Source organism: Camelus bactrianus, chromosome 26, assembly GCF_048773025.1.
Source record: "Camelus bactrianus isolate YW-2024 breed Bactrian camel chromosome 26, ASM4877302v1, whole genome shotgun sequence".
In the NCBI taxonomy this organism is placed as follows: Eukaryota; Metazoa; Chordata; class Mammalia; order Artiodactyla; family Camelidae; genus Camelus; species Camelus bactrianus.
The window spans coordinates 16,937,766-16,961,958 of NC_133564.1; the positions used below are offsets into that span (position 1 = coordinate 16,937,766).

The 24,193-nt window shown below is 38.0% G+C and overlaps 2 protein-coding genes across 5 annotated transcripts in view; both read right to left on the bottom strand.

The window, feature by feature from the left end:
- Positions 1 to 865: 865 nt before the first annotated feature.
- CCDC110 (coiled-coil domain containing 110) lies at positions 866 to 19,212 on the bottom strand. Its single transcript, XM_045515477.2, has 8 exons — positions 14,987 to 19,212; positions 14,561 to 14,665; positions 9,537 to 9,592; positions 9,087 to 9,152; positions 7,762 to 7,872; positions 7,603 to 7,662; positions 4,839 to 6,924; positions 866 to 4,236 (listed from the first exon to the last, which is right to left on the bottom strand). Exons 1-8 carry the CDS (start codon positions 14,994 to 14,996, stop codon positions 4,097 to 4,099), a joined length of 2,634 nt encoding a protein of 877 aa, XP_045371433.2. The 5' UTR covers positions 14,997 to 19,212; the 3' UTR covers positions 866 to 4,096.
- A 153-nt stretch (positions 19,213 to 19,365) lies between these two features.
- The window catches only part of PDLIM3 (PDZ and LIM domain 3), a 28,580-nt gene continuing 23,752 nt past the window's right edge, over positions 19,366 to 24,193 (bottom strand). For 3 of the 4 annotated variants that reach the window (XM_010953282.3, XM_010953283.3, XM_010953281.2), the window contains 3 exons: positions 23,072 to 23,202; positions 21,387 to 21,498; positions 19,366 to 20,082 (listed from right to left, as the gene is read on the bottom strand). In XM_010953282.3, coding sequence (XP_010951584.1) covers positions 19,893 to 20,082; positions 21,387 to 21,498; positions 23,072 to 23,202 — 433 coding nt within the window. In that variant the 3' untranslated portion in view covers positions 19,366 to 19,892. Of the gene's footprint in view, positions 20,083 to 20,362; positions 20,522 to 21,386; positions 21,499 to 23,071; positions 23,203 to 24,193 lie in introns of all 4 variants that reach the window. The other variant, XR_012502487.1, reaches the window with a different exon arrangement.

The window sequence follows — 24,193 nt, forward strand, 5'->3', positions numbered from 1 at the left end:
ACATTCTTCCTTAAGTAAGGCCTTCCTGATCTTTGAGAATAAGTTAGGTGCCCCTGTTATGTATTCAAATAGCACCTTCTTAGTTCACATTTAGCCTTTTATCCTCTGTGAGTTTATAAGTACCATAAGACCATGTCTATTTTTGTTTATGGTTATTAGCACCTAGAAAAGTTAATGTATTTAAAGGAAAATATGAGCACAATGAGGAGAAGAATGAAAGTTATAAACAAGAACCCAATGAAAAATCAATCTAGAGATGAAAAATAAAATACTTGGAATGAAAAACTTCAGTAATTGGAAATAATAGCAAATTAGATATTGCAGAAGAAAAAACTAGTGAACTTGAAGATACAGTAATAGAATGTATCCAAAGTGAAAGAGAAAAGACTGAAAAGAAAATGAAAATAACACCAGTGAGCTCTAGGACAATATCAAATGGTCTAGCATATGTGTAATCAAGTCTCAAAGGAGCAGAGAGAAAAAGATTTAAAGAAATAATGGCTGAAATTTTCCAAATGTGATGAAATTTATAAATCCAAATCCAAGATGCCCAAAGAACCACAAGCAGGATAAACACAAAGAAAATGCACATGAAGACACATCATAATAAAATTACAGAAAACTAGTGGTCAAGAAAAAAACTCTTAATGTCTGCCAGAGGTAAAAAGATATACTATGTACAGATATATCTTGGAAATAATGTGGGTCCAGTTCCAGACCACTGCAGTAAAGTGAATATTGCAATAAAGTGAGTCATATGAATTTTTTGGTTTCCCAGTATATATAAAAGTTATGTTTACACTATACTGTAGTCTGTTCAGTGTGCAATAGCATTATGTATAAAAAAACAACGTACACACCTCAATTGAAAATACTTATTGCTAAAAAATGCCAACCATCATCTGAAACTTCAGTGGTTGTAATCTTTTTGCTGGTGGAGGGTCTTGTGTTGATGTTGATGGGTGCTGACTGATCAATCCGGGTGGTGGTTCCTGAAGGTTGGAGTGGCTGTGGCAATTTCTTAAAATAAGACAACAGTGTTTGTGGTGCCCCAAAGCAATTACAATAATAGTATCAAGGTCACATATCACGGATCATCATAACAAATATAATGATGAAAAAGTTTGAAATATTGTGAGAATTACCAAAAATGTGACACAGAGACCAGAAGTGAGCAAATGCTGTTGGAAAAATGGCACTGATAGACTTGCTTGACACAGGGTTGCCTCATACCTTCAATTTATAAAAAAAATGCAGTATCTGCAAATTGCAATAAAGAAATCGCACTAAAACAAGGTATGCCTATATGAGAACTCTTACCAGAAAGCATGCGAGTCTGAAAACAATGAATGACGTCTTCAGAGTGTTGAAAGAAACTGGCAACTCAGAATTCCATATTCATGGAAACATATTTTTCAAAAAAATTAAGGCGAAATAAAGACTTTCTGAGAAAAAGGAAAGCTGAGACCTGCATTTACAAGAAACATTAAGGGAAGTTTTCAAGCAAATAAAAATGATACCAGTTGGAAACTTGGATCTACTCAAAGGATGCTGGGAATGATAAATGTGTAGGTAAATATAAAATACTTTTTTTTCTCATGGTTGACTTTCTTTAAAGAGTTGGAGATAATTTACATTTTATAGTAAAAATATTAAAAATGTGTTGTGGGGCTTATAACATACATAAAGTAAAAACAATAGTACGAAGAATGAGAGGAGGGAGATTGAAACATGTTATTGTAAGATTCTTTCATTGTATATGAATTGGTATAATATCACTTGAAGATCTGTGGTAAGCTAAAGATGTATATTATAATTCTAGAACAAACTTTAAAAAGTAACAAAGAGGGATGGCTGATAAGCCAAAGTGGACAGAAAAATGGAATCCTAAATACCTAATTAATCTAAAAGAGAGCAGGAGAAAAAATAAAAGGAACAAAATAGATGAGACAAATAGAAATCAAATAGATGCTAGTTAATTGTATTAAACCAAGTTGATAATTACATTAAATGTAAATAGCTAAACATTATAGTAGAAAGGCATAGATTGTCAGACTTGAGAAAAAGAAAGACCCATCTATATGCTTTCTAAAGTACATGCAAAGATACTGATAGATTAAAGGTAAAAGGATAGCCTTGGCTTTTTAGTTATGTTATTTGTTTTATATTGTCAATGCTTTTTACACAGATACTCTATTTTGTAACTATAATTCTCACTTCTTTAATCTTAGTTCTGTGCTTGAATGCATACAGTGCTCACCATTAGTCCTTTTCTCAATACCTAAATTCCTTATATATAGGCTTAGGTTTTAGTCATCAACTTTTCATGGTTATATTTATTATTATTTAACAATTATTGTTAAACATTTAACAATTATTATTATTTAATTAAAATTTTTTCCTCTTAATTCACCATTATAAAAAGATAAAAGGATGCAAAAATATATACAGTGCAAACACTAAACACATTGGAGGGCCTATATTAATATCAGTCAAGGACCTTGAAATAAGGAGTATCACCAGGGGTAAAGAGATAATAAAGCAATCAATTCACCAACAAGACATAATAGTCCTAAAAGTACACATGTGAAAGAGCTTTAAAACTATTAAACAAAAACTGATAGAATGGAAATACATACTTCTCTATTCCTCTATTAGTAATTGTTAGAACAAGTATATAGAAAATCAGTGAGGATATTGAAGCTTTGAACAACACTGTTGGCTACCTTTACTTGTTGGCATTTATAAACTACTCCACCCAAGGTCAGCAGAATATACATTCTTCTCAAGTCCACATGAAACATTAATCGTTATAGACCATATTCTGGGCAATAAAATAAGTAATAAATTTTAAAAGATAAATTATACAGAGTGTGTTCTCTGATCACAATATAGTTAAATTTTAAATTGATAAAAGCATCAGAAAGTCTCCCCCAAATTAGAAAGTAACTCACTTCTAAATATTCCATTAGGTCCAAGAGTAAATCACAAGAGAAGAAAAATATTTTGAAGTGAGTAATATTTAAAACATCAGACTTCATGTGATGCAGGTAAAGCATTGCTTGGAAGGAAATTTTTAGCTTTAACTGTACAGAGTAGAGAAAAACAGTGGTTTCAAACCAATGACCTTAAGAAACTAAGGAAAGAGCAACTTATGCCCAAAATACACAGAAGGAAGAAGTTAAAACAAGAACAGAAATTAATGAATTAAAAACTAGAAAACCAATAGAGAAAAATCAATAAAACAAAATGCTTATTTTTGAAAAATCAATAAAATTGATTAAACTCTAGCAAGACTGATAAAGAAAAAAGGAGAAACCTCAAATTATCAGTCAGAAGTGAAAGAAGGGACATCACCACAGGTCTTCTGGACATTAAGAAGATAATAAGGAATATTATAAACAACTTTATGCCAGGACACTTGAGAACTTATATGAAATATACAGAATTTCTCAGAACATACAAATGATCAAAGCTGAGTAGAGAAGAAATAGAAATCTGAATAGTTCTATATCTAGTAATGAAATTGATTTTGCAATGTAAAACCTTTCCATTTAGAAAACTCCAGGCTCTCTAGTGAATTCTATTACATATTGAGAAAGAAATAATAATACCAATTCTACACTAATCAGAAAATAGAGGAGGGGGGTACATGTTCCAACATATTTTATGAGCCAGGATTTTCCTGACACCAAAATCAGATAAAGACATAAAGAAAATAATACAGACACCAATATCCTGAACATAGAAGCAGAAGTCCTTAGCAAAATGTCAAATTGAATCCAGAAGTGTATGTTAAAAGGATAATACATTATCAGGAATTCAAGGTTGGCATAATGTATCAAAATTAATCAATGTAATTATCATATTTACAGATTAAAGGGGGAAAACACATGATAACCTCAATAAATGCAGTAAAGCACTTGACAGAATTCAAGTTTATTTATATAACAAGCAGTCTGGAAGCGAGAGATGGTGTCTCCTCTGGAGCAAGGGCAGGTATGCTAACAGTCCTGTGTAATAAAGGTAGTGTTTCCATCTACAGTAAAGGGGCAGGCGTGCTTACTACACTCAGAAAAGAGATGGTTCCCTAACCTCAGAGCTCTCTCTTGTCATGCGTCCACTGTGTGGTCCTTTTCACGTTGCCTGTAGGAATCGGGGCTTGGAGAACTGATGGAAACGTGCTGATTCTTTGGCTACTGGTATTGCTCTGGCCCAGGAGTCGCATGTCTTCCACTGGAACCAATGAAACTGTGTCAGGCTAACATATTAGCTTTACAAGTTGGATAAAATCTGACTTTACAGTTCTTGACAACAGAGAAATAAATACCTAATTCCAATTTCTAATTAAAAACTAGTCTGGCCAATTATAAGGTAAATTTAATCACATGGAAAAGTGAATTTAAAATTTTTTGTTGAAAAAAAGTACTTGGACAAGGGATTTTGAGACATTGATTTTAGAAATTTATTTACATGTCTTGGATGGAAGTAATTGATACAGTTTACTTGGAATTCCTGGGGAAAAAAAGAATTATTTAAAAGGTGGGACTGCTAAGTGTACTTCAGAAAAATAATGATTTGAAAAAAATCCCTGCTTACTGCCAAAGTTGCTTTGTGCAGGTACAATGGATAGAAATAGTATAACTAAAACAACAGCATGGATTTTATCAAAAGAGCGAAATCTCTAAATCCACTATGTAATAAGTTGGGTACAAATCGTACAAAACTAAATTGTATTCATCTTAAAAATTTTCTTCTTATTGCTGTCCTCTGGCTAATGCCCAATAGGCTAAAAGAACCTTAAACACGTTTTCACTGATCCACTACTATACACATACCTTTCAAATCAGGAGCGGAAGGCCTACTCCAAGGGCTAGAGTTGTCTTCGTAAGTATCATAGTTGTCAAAATAGAATTTCTCTCTCCTTGAAGTGTAACCCATTTTTGATACGTCAATATGGTGATTACAGATTTTTTCACTTAGATTTAAATATTCTCTTTGAAGATTCCGCATCTCAAATTCCAAGGTGTCCCTTTCATTTTCTATACTTCTCACATAGTTTTCTAGAAGTATTTTGTCTTCCGCAAGTCTACTGATGCTGTTTTCAAATTTTATATTTTCTTGACTATGTTTTTTGAGTTCTTCTTTTAGAATCTGATTATCGGTTTTAATTTCCATTACCATTTTTGATAACATTTCACATTCATTGCCCATTTCTGACAAACTATTCTTATAAATACTGGCTTCTGATTTTGCATTTTTTATTTCTTGGAGAAAATTCTCTTCGGCAGTAGATCGGTATGTTTGAATATCCTCAATTTCTCTTTCCATCATTTCTCTTGCAGCAGTAGATTCTTGTAAGGTTCTTTCAAGATTAAGCTTCTCATCTTTAGCTGTTTCTATTATTTGAAGAAGTGAGTCTTGTTCAGTTTTTGCCAATATTTCTTTCTCTTTTAGCTGCATTATCTCTAGCTGATTTTCTTTTAGTTCATTTTCAAGTGAGCTTTTTTCCTTTAGAAGCTGGTATGTTTTTTTCTCTAATGTTTCCTTTTCTTCTTGTATCAATAGAATGCTTGTTTTCATTGATTCCATTTCTACGCTCAATCGTTTATTTTCATTACTGACTATGGCCATATCACTTAGAGTTTTGTTTTCCTTACTTTTTAGTTGCTCTAATGTTTCTATCATTTGTTGCCTCTCCAAAGAAAGTTGGCTGTTTTTTTCCTCTAGAGTTTTATTTTGTCCTTGGAGAACATTATAGTTACTAATTATTTTTTTCAATTCTTTAAGACATTCTTTGCTATCTTCTTCTGTTTTAATTAACTTAGACTGAATAGTGTTCTTTTCTTCAACCAAATTCTTAAGTTGCTTTTCATATATTTCAATTTTCTGTATCAGAGATTGTGTGGTAAAGACAAGAGGTTTAATTTTGGTCTTAAGGGTTAGGTTTTCATTCTCTAATTTTGTTACTTTTTTCTGTATCTGCATAGATTCTTTCAGATAATTCTGTAAATACTGAATTTTTGCAACACACTGCTCAGTAACAGAATTGGCTTTGGATATTTTCTCATTTTCATATATTATTGAGCCTTGTTTTACTGCAAATGTTTGCCTTTCTTTTTCTTTCATTTCATATTTTGTTGGGTCAAAGAATGACAGTGTATGTCGTGGAACTCTGGGATGGAGTTTTAAATCTGTAATATTCTTGTCAATGATAGGGATTTCTTTATTATTTTTCTCATTCTTTTTTCCCCTATGCATTTCACTCTTAGATAATTTTTTACATTTCCTACAAAAATTCACATGGAATTTTGACACTGTTTCCCTGAGTGGGAGCAGTTTGTTTACTAATGCCTCCAATTCTAAAATTCTCTTCGATTTTATATCTTCATTTAAATTACTTTCAATATTTTCTTCCCTAATACTGTTAATTTTTTCTTTGTGAATGGTGGGAAGGTCATATTTACCATTACTTGGAATAGCTTTTAAAGTTTGAAGTTCATTTGTAAGTGCCAGTTCCCTATCATGTGACTTTTGAAGCTCCTCCTTCATTTGTTTGATTGAATGGCAAATGTCGTCTAAATTTTCACAAAATCCATGCTTGAGAAAAGGCACAGTAATTCTGGACTTATCCCGAATTACTCTGTCAGCTTGAGACATCCCATTTTGAGGTGCATTAGGTAAAAAATTATAAAGGTTATTATAATTCTTCAACATGTCAGAATTTTCTGAAGCTGAATTATCTGTTGAAGTTCTCAGAGTTAATATGTCCTTGAAATGTATCTGGGATGGGCTATTTATACCTTGAGAGAGACTGTTAAAATTGTCGCTACTGAATTTTTCTTTCACTGAACGAAGACTCATAGAATCCTCGGAATGACAAATTTTCTCCGTAGAAAGGGTTTCTTCTTGATTCTGTATAGGCTGGTAACAGTAAAAATCACACTATAAATGTACTGTTATTTTGCTACATGGCCAACAAATTAAGAGTATTTTGTGGCAGATTTATTTTTATAACCAGAATGAACATTTTATCCATTTCTGCAGCAAAGAAGCCTACCAAGTATGATTCATTTTCTCCAGAAAATCTAACAACTGTTATTTTGAGATCTGTAACTCTGGTTTTCACAGTTTGCCTAGAACCTGCACTTATTTCCTTAGCAGGTGAGATAGAAGGCCCAAACCCTCAATTTCAGACATAGAAATTGAGCATTTCTCAAGAGCCCATCATAGATAGGTGGGAAGATAGAAACAACAGGTCAAAGGGAAGTTTAAGGAGAAGGAAAATTTCCGCTTCTGGACTATTTGTCAACCTTAGCTTGCCTTCCTAGTGTCAGATGAATCTAGGGCTGTGACTCTTCTGGAAATGTGAGTTCTAATAAGTGTAGACACAGTGACTGTGGTTTGGACCTGTTCTAGAGAATTCCCCCGAGGTCCAAGCCAATCCTAAAAGTAGAAAAAGTCATAAGTGGATAGAAAGGCTGTAAAAACTGCCTTGTAGTTCAATCTACTTGGGAATCTAAGTATCAGGACTAAGTCGAATTCCGCCCCCCCCCCCCCAAGAGAAACAAGACAATCGCAGAAGTACGGAGGTAAACGCACGCCTTTTAGGGTTTTCAGGACAGGAATTTCCTTGTTTTCATCTCTGACAATCCAGTCACCCTGTGAAGAAGGGGAGAATGTAAAGGTGGAGATAAACTAGTTATAGTAACATTTCTGAAGAACCTAAATACAGAAGTGATTTTGTACTGAAGAACATACCACAGCCTTTTGATTGTGTGTTCCAAATGCTAGGTTTTTTTCTGAGCTAAATTGTGGATTTTCTACTTCAATAATACTTTTGTTCAATATTTCACTGATTTCAGACTGCACCTTTAAAAGATAAATTAAGAATCAGGTTTTGATTTCAGACTTATAAACTTATGAATGCACAAGAATAATAGATACTATAATTAAAAGAGCCCTTTAAATTTCCTACACATAAACTTCTTTTCCGTCATATAAAATGTAAATTAATTTATTGCAGTCTCTATCATTGAAGAGATCTTTAAGTATGCCTTTATTACATGATTGTAGTATCAGGAAGACTTAATTTAGAAGAACAATGAAATCTCATCAGTTAAAATAATTTTAGATGTTTGATTTTTACATTGTTGATAAATCAGAGACCTTTGATCTCTGTCATCAGAATGGAATCTGTTCTGTCAGCCTGAGGAGGATTTTATCATCTCCTCCCATTTCCCTTCAGCTGCTTTTAGTACAAGACTGTTAGGACGAAGTTTATATTGGGTCTTTCGTGAATGTGGCGCGGGTCATGCACTCCCAATATCCGTGCCCTAGCCTTCTGTTAACACTACCCTTACTTCTGGATAAAGCCCGTTTGCCTTTGGTGATACTGACCCCACTTTCAGCGCCGAGGGATGGGCATGTGACTGCGACCTAACCAGTCAGAGCAGAGCCTCCCTTTGAACAGCGATTGCTTCAAGCCCTGCTTGTGTGGCAGTCAGAATCAGGCCAAGAGCCCCGTATAAACTGTTAAGAGAGAAAAGCATGTGGTCTTTTCCTCGTCTGACTGGAATCTGGAAGGATCAAGACTGCAACTCCTAGCAACCTTTTTGCTGCCACACGGAGGCTGAGAATCCATTACTGTCAAAAGCAGAACCAAGATAAGGAGTGAGGCTGGTTCCTTGATGACCTGAGTCCTGATCATGTGGCTGACGCCATCCCCAAGTGAACCGTCCCTGCGGGTTTCAGTTTCCAGAGCCAAGAAAGTACATGTTTCCCTTAGTCTGAGTTAGATTTCATATCACTTATCATGAGAGTCCCTATTTGTAGATTATACATAGGTAGCACTTTAAACATATGACTTAAAAAGTCAGTGAGTGTTGCTTCTTTTTGGCTTCTGTTCAAATACCAGAATAACAGAATGTAGTTTCCTCCAAATTTTGAGCCTAGAATAAATAGGTTGTGGCCTCTTTGTTTTTTTATTACATTTGATATCAAATAATCAATTGGCTAGTGACCATCAGCTTAGAAATGTGGGGTGAGATATTGGATATTTTGTATATAAGTTGAAAGAACCATACCATGCTAACATTCTGCAAAGTCTGTATTCGGAGAGCCTGAAATGATTCCAGCTGATGCTGCAGGGCCTAAAACAAAATTATACAAGGTATGAAACTGAATATTTTTAGGTAGGTGAACATATATTTGTGTTGTTAGGATTTTAAAAAATATCTCATATATATATATATGTATAACTGAATCACTTTGCTGTAATCCTAAAACTAACACAACATTGTAAGTCAATTACACCTCAATTAAAAACAAAGAAAAATTAACAAATCCCCTGAAGTTGCCTGTTACAAGGATCATGTGAGGGTCAGGTGACTCACTTTCTTAGTCATTCTTGCTAACTCTCCAGCACATTTTGATGGAGATTTTTGTGGAAAACTCATATATTTATGAAGTATTTATTCTGAAAAAGATCAGCCTTTATGCAGGTTTTTGGAGACAATAAAATGAAATATACTCACTTTCAGTGCTGATTGTGGCTGGATTTGATTTTCTGATTCTGGTATGCAGCCGTACTCTAATAAGCAAAAGTGAAAAACCATGTGATTTAATTCTTAAGTTTTATTTTTAAACAACATTAACGGAAAGCAGTCTCCTAACTTTCTTGGATAGTGAGGCCAAGAGATAATGAGAAGATTGACATTCATATTAGGAGGAACCCAGTGCTGGCCACATAATGAATTTAAGAAATAATTCTCACCTGACTTAAAATACTGACCTACTTGAGGTTGTAATAGAGGTTTTACTTTTATAAGAAGCCACTATCTTATAACACCAGACTTAGAACTCTCTGAAACTCAGATATCTTTCTTTGTTTCTGGGATATAAACTACTTTTTATTTATTTATTTTTTTTTGGTTAAAAAAAAACAACCCTAATAACCCTCATCCTGTGGGAGACCCTTGGCAAAGTGCTGTATAGGTCTCAGTGTCTATGAAACAGCCTTATGGTGTTTTTTCTCCCTTAACATAGAAAACATTTTGGATTAATAGAGCCTAATTTTTGTCATGCTCTTAAGGAAAGTGCAGTAAAGATCCGCGTGCTTCTCCCTGGAAAACAGATTGTGGGACTACAACAGGGCGCGGACTACATAATGTTTGCAAATTTCCTGACATACATTCCACTGTTTTCTAAATGTTAGGCTACTTGCTTTGTAAATTTTTATTAAAGAATTAAAAAAAATGTTCAGTGTCCTGAATAAAATGAGAGCTATGTTAGAATGATCCCCTAGGCTGACGATTTCTGCTGTAAGAGAAGGATTTTAAAGAGGTCAGCATATCTCCTTGGGAGTGAGAGTCTGCCAGATGTTATAGAAGCTGGTTGCAAAGTATACTTCCTCCTAGCCCCATCCCCTCAGCCTGGCCCTCATCACGGAGATAGCAGCTCTGATCCAGAGCCTGGAGCCAGCTGGATCCCACCTTCCTCCGAAGGCAGGGAGGGCAGCGGGTTCACCTGGATATTGCTCAGCTTTGCATCTTACTGGGAATAAGCTGACATGTTCATCTCGGAGAGACAAAAAAAGAACTCAGGTGAGGTCAGGACCACTACAGTAAGGCCTCCTGATGTTTTTCAGTCTCTAAAATGACCTCTTCTAATGAACACAAATAGATCAAAATACAAATCAAAAAGGATGTATCACCTCGAATCCTATCATCCAGAATTAACTATTGTTGACTCTAGATACCCACCCTTCAGTCACCTCTCTCTACAGAGAAAAAACAGAAATGATTTTATTAAGAGCAGTAGGATCATGTCATACATTCTACTTTTAAATTAATATTATTAGACTTAAATTTAGTAGAATAAAGAAAACTGCAGATAGTCAAAGTTATCACTAGTATTCAGATTTTTTTCACTACATGAGAGATTATTTCCTGTGGGATCCCTCTAAAATAATGCAAATATGTCATGAAAAGGATTAAGATCTTTTAATTTTTATGTTTTTAAATAACATAGCATTTCTATTGCACTCAGTGTTGGTTTACTCCATCCATGCCAAGAAAGGGAGTGAATTATGAGAAAATTACCATATTTCCTCCCATATCTACTCCCCACTTTTCATGATATTTGATAGTTATATTATTTTCACACATTTTATAACATTTTATGATGTTTACATTTTGTTCTGTAACCATAATTCCCACAAAGCTATTTAAACACAAAGATAGGATATTACTGCTGTAAATATTTTCAGCCTTCAGCTTTATTCTTAATGACTTACTGTTCACAATTTCATCTCCTTCCTGCACCTGCAGCAACAGCCTCCCTGTTCTGCACAGATTTCCTATGTCTCATTAGGATTTGCAAGTTTGAGGCTAAATACAAGGATTCCTTTTGCTAAAATCGACTAAGAAATGAGTCCAAAGGAAATCTAAAGACTTGGCTAATGGATATAGCAAATAAAAAGATCTTAAGGAAAGAGCATGGCTTTTAAAAACTTCTCCATCTGCTTCCCTCCCTCCTTATCCTTCTGTTTTGACCACAGTTTGACCAGTTATCATGCTGCTGCTTTTCACAAGCAATTCTGCTCAGAATTTCTATACTCTTTGGCAGAGTATAGATGCTTTCTCTTGACATCTTTCCCTGAGTCTTACTGATCAGCCCTCTGAGATACAGTTTCAGGGCCAGTGTGTTTCCTGTCTAATTTTCTATAGCATAAAATGAAGTGAGGGCCCCTGCGGGAGGGGAGATCATTTGGAACTTGTGTGAAGCCTTCATTGGAGGATGGGACCTCTGCTGCTGTGTTGCTGTTCCCTGAGACTTTTGGTGGAAATCTAGTAGGAGGTGTATCCTACTGCCATAGTCACTTTTCCAAATACCACTGAGAAGTGTTTTTCTCCAGCAAAGTTCAGATGATTCAGTGAAGATACAGAGTAGGCAGAGAGTTGGATTCATCTATTTTTAAAAGCTATTAAAATAGCTTTTTGTTCTTCTTATGAGTTTCAGAGACATTGACTACCACTTATTCCCAAAGGGAATATTAATTTTAAAATTCAGCAATACTTAAAGAAGCACATAGGACTGTGTGATTCTAGAACTGGGAGGGAAATTATTGATGAAGCACAGGAGAGGGTGCACAATCACATGTCCCCATTTATTAAGTCCTTGCTAACTGTACAATACTGGGGGGTATTTAGACTAAGTAGAGGATATGGTCCTGGCCTTGAAGAAGCTTTGACTCCATTGGGAATGCAAGAAATATGATTCATATTATATTCAACTTTAATTCTCTAGCTGCTTCATATTTAAGTGTCAGAATTTAAAAACAGGATAGTTATCTGTGGGATGATGAGGTAATTAAGGTAAAGGGAGGTGGAATTTATTCTGCAGAAGATCATGTTAATTTCAGGATATAGAGAAAGTATTAAGGGCATATTTGTAATACCTGTAGCTAACAGACCAAGGAAAACAAATGAGTTTTAAAAATGCAATGTGGTAATGATTCCGTAAAGGGTGTTAGACACTCTGTAGTCAAAGCCTTATGATGCTCAGGTTCAAATACTGAGTTTTGCTATGACAGTTCAGACTCACTCCTAGAAGTGATTGTTTTATGAAGCCTTGTGAGCTGTTCTATCCAAGCCTTCATTCATTCATTCCACAAACAACTATTTTCAGGTGAAACCTGCTGTGCAAGTACTGTCCATGGTGCTGGGGATCCAACAGTGAACAAAATATGCAAAATCCTTGCCCATGTGAAGCTTACCTTCTAGTAGGGGGAACAAAGGATATTGTGTGTAAGCGTCACATGGGCAGGGATTTTGCTTGTTTTGTTCACTGTTGGATCCCCAGCACCACGGACAGTACTTAATACTTAGCGGGTGCTGGGAAATAGTTGTTAGATGAATGAATGAATGAAGGCTTGGGTAGAGCAGGGGTTCTAAGAACAACACACTGGGCATCCTGTAGTTTGAAAGTGTGGCTGACATCCCCGTTGCAGTAGGTCAAAGGTTAATTAGGCTAACTACTTGTTCTTTTAAAATTGGAGACCTCAGAAACATACGATATTGTAGTTTAGCATTATTTATGCAAATCAGGTCAATATTCTGTTGTCAGTACACAGGAATGGGTCACTTGGTGACAAAGTACAGCTAGGAGAACAAAGCAGGGAGACCCCAAGGCACACCTCTTGATTTTGCCTTCTAGCTGCAGGCAGGAGATCACTGCCATCCTTGATGGTGCCTGACTTAGAATATCCATCACGTACTGAGTCCCTGCCTTCATAACCACTGTGCTCTAGCAAGAAAGACTGTAACTCTTAAACAAGCACATGTGCTGTTTTGTATGTAACTTCATTTTCTGCAAACGCTGGCATTTTCCTCCTGAGCCTTAAGTCTCGCTCACATTAGGGAACACGTGATCTTGCCAAATTAAGGTCCGGTAATCTCTTCTGACCTTAAATGCTCTCTCGGAGGTGTGGAGCTCTCTCAGTGTATAAACTGTGAGGCCTTTCTCCCCCGCTCAGGGCTTCCTGTTGCCCTAAATACCACACGATATTGTACGTTTATCAAGGACTTAATGTAGGCGGGGTGCCAAGAGGGGGCAGGTCAGTGCACTGTCCCACTGGCCTCCACTGAGGTGTGGCCCACCCTGGCGGTCCCTGGGCATCCATTGGTCTTTGTCTACGGAGATGTGGCTGCTCTGGCCCTTCTTTCAGGCCTTGACACGGCATTTGTGAAGGTCCTGGGTTTATGAAGGTGGACAAATCCTGTCCTGACCTTGGGTCTCCAGCTCACCGCTTCTCCCAGCACCTCTGCCTGGATTACTCATGTGCCACGTGTGGGTTAGGGGCCACTGTAGGACCCTAACGCGGCGCATCAGTTTAGATACCGCCTTCCAGCCACAGTGCTCTGCTCCTTCCATGTCCCTCCGAGAAGTAAGCAGCCTCCGTGGCCTTCTCTCCAGGAAGTGAGACTCCAACTTAAGTGTTGTCAGATCCCCCCAGCCGGGTGTTTACACACATGGTTCTTCTTCATGGTTTATATAGAGCTTGAAAACTAGCTCGTTAGTGATTTCAAACAGCCTCCTATATAAGATCCTGTAGTCCACAAGTATTTGCTATAAAAAGTATTACTTTTGGAAAGTATCTTTACAGTCCAAAAAATCAGCAATTCTTATTTGGTATTCAAGAAGCAGTGTAGCATAACATGGAGGTGAAGGCCTGGACGCTGGTGCTACTCTGCTGAATACTGGCTCTATCACTTGATGCCTGTGTGACCTTAGGGAGTTAGTTAACCTCTCTGTGCCTGTTTCCTCACTTGTAATGTGAGGAGAATGGGAGTACCTACTTCATAGGGTTGTTGTAAGGATTAAATGTGTTGATACATTGAAGTGCTTAGAACATTCGCACAAAGTAAATGTGCCGTGTTAGTTGTTATTAGTAACTAATAGTTACGGGAGTTACCCCAGTTGGGCCAGTGGATTTAGGCAACTGTAGCAAAAGGCAGAAACGTCACTGCCATCGGAGCCTTGGCGTGGGAGACTTTACCTGTTTCACTGCCACCACTTTCCTTTACGCCCTCAGAGGAATTTAGGATCTTGGACGCTGAAAGGAGAACGCAGTCAACCTCATCCTCTTCCTCAGGATGCTTTTCTGTAACAGAACAGGAAGGGGCTTTTGGCTTTGCTGGGAGAAGGGCGGCGAGGCGTGGGGACTCGGGACGCGGGCGCCCTGAGCAGCCACGGGAGGGCGCGCTGGGGCCGCGCCGCGAAGGCCGCAGCGATAGCGGGAAGTGGGGCTGGAGGCAGTGCTCCTCTCCGGGGTGAGCGGAGGTGTGTGGCTAGTTCATAAGACCTGTACTTCGGCAGGACCCGTCTTGGGGGTGAAGGGCCCGGGGGGGGGTTGCGGCGATCTCCACTACCGGTCCGCTTCCCAGGGCCCCCCCGCAAGGGACAGCCCAAGCCCGGATCTTACCTGGGCTCATTTCTGCTCCTCAAACTCTCTTTCCAACTGCCTTCTCTTCCCCCCGGCATTCTGCTCGGTCGCATTCCGCCGGGGCAGCCGGTTGCCTGGTAACAAGAGTGGCCGGGACACCGGGAGCAGCCGTGGAGCGCACGCGTGGGTGGGGGCGGGGAGGAGGAAGGTGCACGCTGAGGTCTGGGTCCCGGGTCCTGGACGCTCGCCGTGTCAGAGCAGCGCCTGCGACCCAAACCCAGGGACAGTCTTCCTAGGACATCCCCATCCCCTCGCATCTCTCCTGCTGACCCAAAACTTGATCTAGATCAAACTCTGATTTAGCAAAGCACCAAGGCTGGACCAAAGCTGAGTGGAGAAAGGGGAATGTTTAGAGACAGGCGAACACCTAGAAATGTGTCTTTTCTGATCGTCATTTCATTGTTTTATTTTCTTCTGTTCCTTTTATTTCAACCCATCTGTCAGATTAGTTTCAGTGTTTGTGGATTTGATGGGTCCTAAACCAATATTGTGAAAGGACTTCTGTTCGCTACAATTAAGAGAAGATCCCTATTTCCAGTAATGAACTTAAAATAACAGTGTATTGAAATGTACACTTTAGAGCTGTCGCAGAGGCAGGGGACTTCATTTGTCAGAGCATGCTCATTTTCTGTGCACCTAGTAAACAACTTGCAAAAGATAGATTTAAAAGCTTTTGATAAAATTCAACATCCATTTATGATAAAACCTCTCCAGAAAGTGGACATGGAGGAAACATATCTCAATGTATAAAGGCCATATGTGACAAACCCACAGCTAACATCATACTCGATGGTGAAAAGCTGAAAGCATTTCCTCTAAGATCAGGAACAAGACAAGGATGCTCATCCTCGCTGCTTTTATTCAACATAGTTTTGGGAGTCCTAGCCATAGCAATTAGAGAAGAAAAATAAATAAAATGAATCCAAATTGGAAAAGAAGAAGTAAAACTGTCACTGTCTGCAGATGACATAATACTACACATAGAAAACCCTAAAGATGCTAACAGAAAACTTCTAGAGCTTATCAATGACTTTGGTAAAGTTGCAGGATACAAAATTAATATACAGAAATCAGTTGCATTTCTATACACTAACAATGAAATATCAGAAAAAGAGATTAAGGAAACAATCTCATTTATCATCACATCAAAAAGTATAAAATAACTAGGAATAAACCTACCTAAGGAGGCAAGGGACCTGTACTCAGAAAACTATAAGACTCTGATAAAAAGAAATTGAAGATGACACAAACAGATGGAAAGATACACTGTGTTCTTGGATTGGAAGAATCAATATTGTTAAAATGGCCATACTACCCAAGGCAATATATAGATTCAATGCAATTCCTATCAAACTACCAACGACATTTTTTCACAGAACTGGAACAAAAATATTAAAATTTGTATGGAAACACTCCATATAGTCAAAACAATCTTGAGAAAGAAGAATGGAGCTGTCTTTTCATTTTGTTTATGGTTTCCTTTGCTGTGCAAAAGCTTCCAAGTTTAATTATGTCCCATTTGTTTATCTTTGCTTTTATTTCCATTACCCTAGGAGCTGGGTCAAAAAAATATTGCTGCAGCTTATGTCAAAGAGTGTTCTGCCTATGTTTTCCTCTAAGAGTTTTATAGTAACCAGTCTTATATTTTAGGTCCTTAATTTTTCATATGGCTATCCAATTGACCTGTCATTTATTATAAAGAATATAATTTCCTATACCAGCTATGTATACACTTTAATAAATTTTAAAATGTGTTTTTCTTATCTGTGCTTTCATTCTACCTATCTTGACCCTAAAATTCCTTATTGCCAAGTTGCTGAAGTCAAGTAAAGTGATTATTTACTTACCCAGAACATAGTTTAGAATTAGATAAAAAAGCTAGTATAATGAAATTTCCTTTAGACTGCAGAAATGGGGAAAACCCCATCTCCTAGATGGGGGAAAACTGAAACGTGGGAAAGTTTAGAAACTTTTCAAAAACTCTTCCAACTGGTCTGTGCTAGACTCTCTGATTCTGAAACCCTGGTTTTGCCCAAATAAGTTTATTTTGATATTTTTTTCCCTCTCCATAACAGGTTACAGTTTTATGAGATAGGACAATATTTCACCTTAATTTTCCAAAAGGATAGAGGAGGTATAAATTTATAAATTAAAAAATAGAGAGAAAATCCTTTTGGAAAATTTAAGTGAAATATTGTCCTATCTCATAAAACTAGAACTAAAAGTTCCTGTTTCCTGATACGGTATTACACGTCACCTGTGCTCCTTTCTCAATGTGCTGAGACTGTTTCTGTTTCATTCGGCCTTAGGTGGTGGAGCGTGTTCTGTCAGGGAATTTGCTTTTTCCAGTCACATGTCAGTCAGTCTAACAACTGCCCTGAAAATGTCTGAGTTATTTTTTATTGGGAAGTTCATTGCTAAAGGATAGAATTAAAATCTCTACTGCCAATTAAAAAAAAATCCGTGAGTCACAATATTTCAAAATCTTCAAATAGTAGCTCTTCTTAGAGAATCCATTTTCACCTGTTGACTAACAGCTGCAGATTCAAGAATCTGGAACAAATTCAAGAGCTTGCACAAAAACAAGCTAGTCACATCTATTCTTAGCAGTTTATTACCAGACTAAAATACTTCTGGGTTTTTCAGCTTCAGATGATCTTTTTTAAAACCTGAGATCACAAGCCTCTCATTTATCATAGCTGAGGTCTATAGCAGTAGGAAAAAGTGACCAAACCACTCCTAAAATATAACATAAATATACATTAATGTACAATATAATGTCTAATGTACACTTTTCTTATAAGTCTTTCATTCTTATTTATTAACTTCTTCTTGGTACGGTGCATGTACCCTCAACCATGTTTCCTGACTCCAGAGATACTGTTTTATCTTCTCCAGATCATTCCTAGCAGACTTCCACTGTGCAATGCCATGGGATGTGGGGGTGGAGGGGGTGGAGAGGGGACACTTCTGAGCATTAAGTGCTGCTCACACACCTGTACCTCATCTTCCTTATCATATCTCCACCTTTATCCACTAGTCCAGAAATGCCTGGTGCTATGAATTCCCGTGCCTTTTCAAGATGCTGTAGAGTAAACTGGGTTGGTTGTCACTTTTTTCCATTGCTGCTTTGGATTTTTAACGTTCTCAGGTTTCTGAAGTCAGTTACCATTCATTTGCTCTCAGCTTCCAAACTTTTAAGGTTATATCTTCCCAGAAGAAAAAGTATTTTAAAATAACATCCGAACAAAAAAAAGTAATGTATTTGGATACATTCATTTCTTTGATCTCTGAGTTTCCTATTTTGTTTGAATAGCTCTGTGAATGGATCAGTGCTTTGGTGCGGGATCCCACTGTCAATCTCCAGTGCCCACAGAGACCGGCAGGTGGTCTGACTCTTCTCACTGGTTCAAAACCCCAGACAGATCAGGGTCAGAGATAGTTAAGTTTTGGAGAACCCCAGAGTAATACAACTTGGGCCCTATTTTCCATTTGGGACGTTAGTAGAATCCTTTGCTCCAGACCCAAAGGCAGCCGCTGCTGTAGGGTAGAGATGACTTTGTGACAAGATGGTGAGACCAAGGGCCTAAGACATTCCCTACCTCCCAAGCCAGCTGGTTCCCATGGTTTGTACTTGGAGGGGACAGTTTCATATGTCCCCATGTGTCCCTGGTGAGGAGCATGGGAGGTAGGTAAGACATGCAGGTCAGGGGCATTGCCATGGGGCCACCATAATGAGAGGCAAGGTGACTAGAGTACAGCCAAGGGCCAGATGGAGTTCGTGTCTGAGATGCAAAGGGTCCAGGACTCCAGGGAAGGCTGAGCTGAGACTTTTGGAGGTGGTGGTAGAAGTGGGGTTGTTGCTTGGTCCCAACTACGTTGAGAAAACAGACCACAGGTGGAACCATGGATTTCAGCAGTGAATACAAGCAGGACCCTGGGAGACGAGCACCCTCACCTTCCTCAGGGGTTCCCCTAAATGTCCCCTCCTGGAGATGCCACCTTGGAAAGGAGAAAGCAGTGGCGGTGAGCCTTGAGAATAAAGAAGAGCCTTAATGGAGTCTGAGCCTTGACTCTGAGTATTTATCTGAGAGAGACATTTAAAATGAAGGAGACTTTTCAAAGCAGAAGTGGTTTTAATGTGAAAGAGACTGCATCGCCTTTAACTAGCCAATTTAAAATTTCCCTTCTTATCAGCAGAAACTATGGGCTCATAAGAGAGAGTAAAGGAGTTATAAAAACTAAAGAAGCCGCATTTTTCTTAAAATACCTGAGTTGTTAGTGTACACAACATATGACTGGGCCCTCTCGTTGGAATGTTGATTTCATCTGAATTCATTGAGTGCCACTTCATTAGGTATTTAAAAAATATTTTGTGTATTTATTATGTATGTTGCATTCAGTGGTATAATTGAATATGAAACTAGAGAAATCTAGGGAATTTCTCCCTGACATGCACTGTAGTAGTTAAAACAGATAACAGACACCTGCAGGCTGTGTTAGAATACAAGATTGTCATTTGGTATTTACTACAATTGCAAAATCAACTTGTTAAGGAAAGACAATTAGACTCCCCCAAATATCCTGAAGTTTACATGTTTGATGGTCATAATATAAATGTAAACTGTAGAGTATGGCATAAAAAATCATTGCTTTAAGTAGCATTAAGTTATTGCTAGCCTCAAAGAGAGTAAGAGTTGAATGTATGTTTCTGTTACAGCAGGCATCTGCCTCCCATTCCTTCTCCTGAGAATACAGTCAGATAAATGTCTAAAAGCTTGCTTCTAGGTTTGGAGTCAGCAGTTTGCTCTACGTCTGCCCCAAGCCATTAACGTCTTCCTGCGTGGGTGCGCGTGGGTGCATGCGTGCCGGTTCTGCTGAAGACCTAAGCTTTGGGGTAAAGAGTAACTGTGTCGTAGCCCTCAGGCGGCCTCATGCGGGCTCGGGCGTGAGTTTCGCAGTACAGCTCCCCCTCCACGAAGAAGTAGCCCTTCTGCTTGAGGTTGAGGTTGCAGTCAGCACACACGAAGCACTCGGGATGCCGGTACTTGTCCCGCGCCTTCACAACGGCACCGCTGTTGGGGGAAAAGGAGGGCTCATGAAAACAAAAACAAAACAAAGCCAAAAACACGATACAAAGGGAGACAGCACTATGGATAAGGTGGGTGTCATCTGTTTCACATCCAGGAACAGCCTCCGGCTGTGAAACTGGGCACAGCTGTGAAACTGATGTAATTGTCGGGGAGAAGCAAGACAACCATAATAAACCTTCACGTGTTTCTCTCTGATGTTGACGTGTATTTTTAAGATTTTTTTTAAACAAGTTTTTTTTTTAGAAAAATTATAGGATCTTACTTCATGATCCTTCCCCAGTGTTTCTTTGAAAGAGGGAGACAGGACACAGATAAGACAGACACCTCTGCAGGGGATTCTGACTTTGACCAAGGTTGTTGTCCATATCACTAAATGTCCCTCTGATTGCTTTCTATCTTGGTGGTCCAGCTTCTGTTTATTCTATGGAACACAGAGAGAACAGATCAAAAGGCAGAGATGGAATTTCCATGGGTGGGTGGACTTGCCTCTACTGTCAAAACAATTAACTCCAATGTAGGAGCAATATCTGCTTTGGGTAATGTCACAAACTATCGTGTTTAATGAGGTCCTCTCTGTTCCCGAGATCCCTGTCCTGCTTATTTCTGTCTCACAGTCTCCTTTTTGCTCTAACCACGCTTTTCTCCCACTGCTCTCCTGGGATATATTCTGGGTAACTGGACAGATGGTGCCTCAGTGTATGAGCTGATGGTAGAAAAACAGAAAAAAGGGCTGGAAGAAGCAGCCCCGTGGGGCATTAAGTGGACAGATTGAAGTGATCTGGTTCACTTGAAGGTTTGAACCAGCAGGTGTGGCTATTCACACATAAAGTCCCTTGAAATGGAAGCTAACTGTATTTTGTAAAATCGTATTTCAGTATTTGTGCAACTTAAGAAACTGCGTAAAGATAATGTGTTTTAATTAACAACCAGATGACCCCCATATGTGTTTCCCTGGATTTATACAGAAAAGGAAATATACAAGCTTTCTGAAGTGAAGTTATGATTCTTGGAAAAGATTTTAAAATATACCTCTGCGGCAATTTCTTTCCTGAATATATCTGGATATATATATGAAATTATAAGTCAAGATTTCTGACTTACATTTTATGCCAACTTAGGGGTACATCTAAGGAATTCCGGTCAAAATGTGCTAAATGTCATGGACCTTATATTTCAAATCGATGAACAGAAATTTGTTTTTTATAAAAGTTATATGGAGTCTTCAAGTAGAAGAAATAGAGAACTGACACCTTATGATGCATTTTTGGGTTGCAGATGAAACTTACACTATGCCACTCCCACATTTGTCACAGAGTGGCATCCTCTGTGTGCTGCCGGCACCGCCATGGACTTTAGTAACTGGAGCTCTCACACTCCGAGTTCCAGCAGGACGGTCATCTGAAAAACAGAGTGTTGCCATTTATGGCAAGGGAACAGCTGGCTGCAGTTTATACTTTGCTTCTATTTTAAGGTGTGCACTTTAACCTAAGGAATTCTTAGTTGCACCCGTACTATCATTTCAAAAAGAGCAGGACTGGTTTAAGCATAACTTGTTCTGAAGCAGGACCTTACAAAATGAAATTAGTTAAAAATTGTTGTTGTTGTTGTTGTAGGGGGCTGAAAGGGGCAGAGGACATTTTGCACTCTTTCTTTTTCTATTGTGGTTCAATATTTAAAAATATTACATAAAATTGACCATCTTAGCCATTTTTAACTGTGTGATTCAGTAGCTAATGTACATTCACAATGTTGTGCAACCATCACAAATACCTATTTCTGGAACTTTCTCATCATCCAAAGCAAACTCTGTACCCAGAGAATATTAACTCCCTCCTTCCAGTCCCTGGTAAGCTCTATTCTACTTGCTGTCTCTCTGACTTGCCTATTCTAGGCTCCTCATATAAATGGATCATATGTTTGTCCTTATGTCTCTGGCTTATTTTACTTAGTAAAATATTTTCAAGGTTCATCCATGTTGTAGCATTCCTTTTTTAAGGCTGAATAATATTCCATTAAATGGATATACCACATTATGTTTACCCATTCATCTATGGGTAGACATTTAGGTTGTTTCCACCTTTTGGCTTCTGTGAATAATGCTGCTATGAACACTGGTGTACAGTATTGGTTTGGGTCCCTGCTTTCACTTCTCCTGAGTAGACACGTAGGAGTGGGATTGCTGGATCCTATGGCAATTCTATGCTTAACTTTTTGAGGAACGGCCATACTGTTTTTCAGAGCAGCTGCACTATTCTACATCCCCCACCAGCAATACATAGCTATTATTTTTTAATTTTTAAAAATTGAACTGTAGTCAGTTTACAATGTTGTATCAATTTCTGGTGTATGGCATAATGTTTTTTTTGGAGAAAGTGAAAAAACATTAGTAAGAGTATGAACTCTGAAGACAGCAGGAGTGGGCTGAAGACCCAGCTCTGTTTCTCACTTGCTGTGTGACTCTGTACAAATCTGCCCTCTCTATGCCTCAGTTTCTCTTTTGTTGAATAGGGAAAATACTAGCTCTTACCTCACTGAGTTATTATGAGGATTAAATGATCATATATGCAGAGTACTCAGCACAGGATTTGGAACACAGTAAGGGTTCATTCCAGTGTCATTTAAAAATTTTGATGATCACGATAACATGGGACATGGGGGAGGCTGAGAAATTTGGCAATATTGATTTAAAACTGTATTTTATGATCTGTCAGCTGAGCTAGCCCTTGACTACTGTGGATGGGATTTATCTTTGGTGCCCTTTTACCATCAGGTTAGGGACTACTTGTCTATGTCCTGGAAGTTCCTTTCCTAAACCAGGCAGCACCCAAACCCTTCTTAGCAAAGATTCATTTGATGCCTGATTGAAATCAGTTTTTAGACTCATCCCCATCATGTTTGTCATCTTCCCCTCCCCTGACCCTTCCAGTAGACTCTGTCTATAATGTTTCAGCCGACGTTCACGGCTGCTCACCGGGGCCGTCGTTAACTAGCTCCTGGAGCACTCTGAAGGAGCCTGACTGGCGAGGCTGAGCGGGTTCATTCCGATTGTCATGCAGCATCCGGTACACATCCGACTCGGGGGGCACGGAGGCCGTGGGTTCACTGAAACACAGCGTGGCAGGCGGAGCAGCGTCAGGGGCGTCGTGTACATGCAGCAAGTCACAAGCTATCAATTAGCAGTGATCACTATATTTACAGCAACTCCTGAGCAGAGACTCAGCATTTTCAAGTTAATCTCTATTACAGGTGAAAATAAAATGTGAATTCACATAGGTGGCCTTAACAATATCATTAATGAACCTGGGGGTCACATCAGCACTTCTCCACGTGGCAAAATCCTTTGGAGGGTGACAAAAATGTGATCGTTAGGAAATAATAACTTAAAAAATAGCACCTGTGTCTGTTGGATATATAATTATAATGTGAACAAAATTAACCTTTCTCAGGAAAAAAAAAGCAACATATACATGATAGAAAGTGCTCGAGTGAGCCCCGTTTGATTATTCTCAGTCATCAAGTGGTCAATAAAATTCAGATTCATTTCTGATATTAAAGCAAAAGTGTATGGTTTAGTTTTGTTTTTAAGGTTAATTTGCTTTGTTAACTTTTGGAAACAACCAAGGTGTCCGTTTTGCTTGTAAATTGAAGAAATTCAACTTGTTAGTGTTTGAAAGTGCATAATGTAGCAACTTTCAGATATATATCAGTTATATTGACTACACTAATATTTTCTAAATAGCCACATTACAATTCATTTACAAAAATGATAGAAACTTAATTTTAATAAAATTTCTACAGATAAATTCATGATTAACAATAAAAAATGCCACAGTAAAACTACATGTTAGGCACCAAATGCTTTTTGATTTTATGTCATATAATGACATTGTCTATAAAAGGTAGTTGCTATTTGCACATATTTTTTATTACCTATATCATATTTGGAAATAATCATCTTGTATATCTGAAGTCCCTTGCAAAATGGCTTTGAAATACATCACCCTAATATTATCTCATTGTATTTATCCCAAGAGTTATCTTTGGGATATTTTTACATAACACTCATAAGCATCATAATACTTTATAAAAAGTG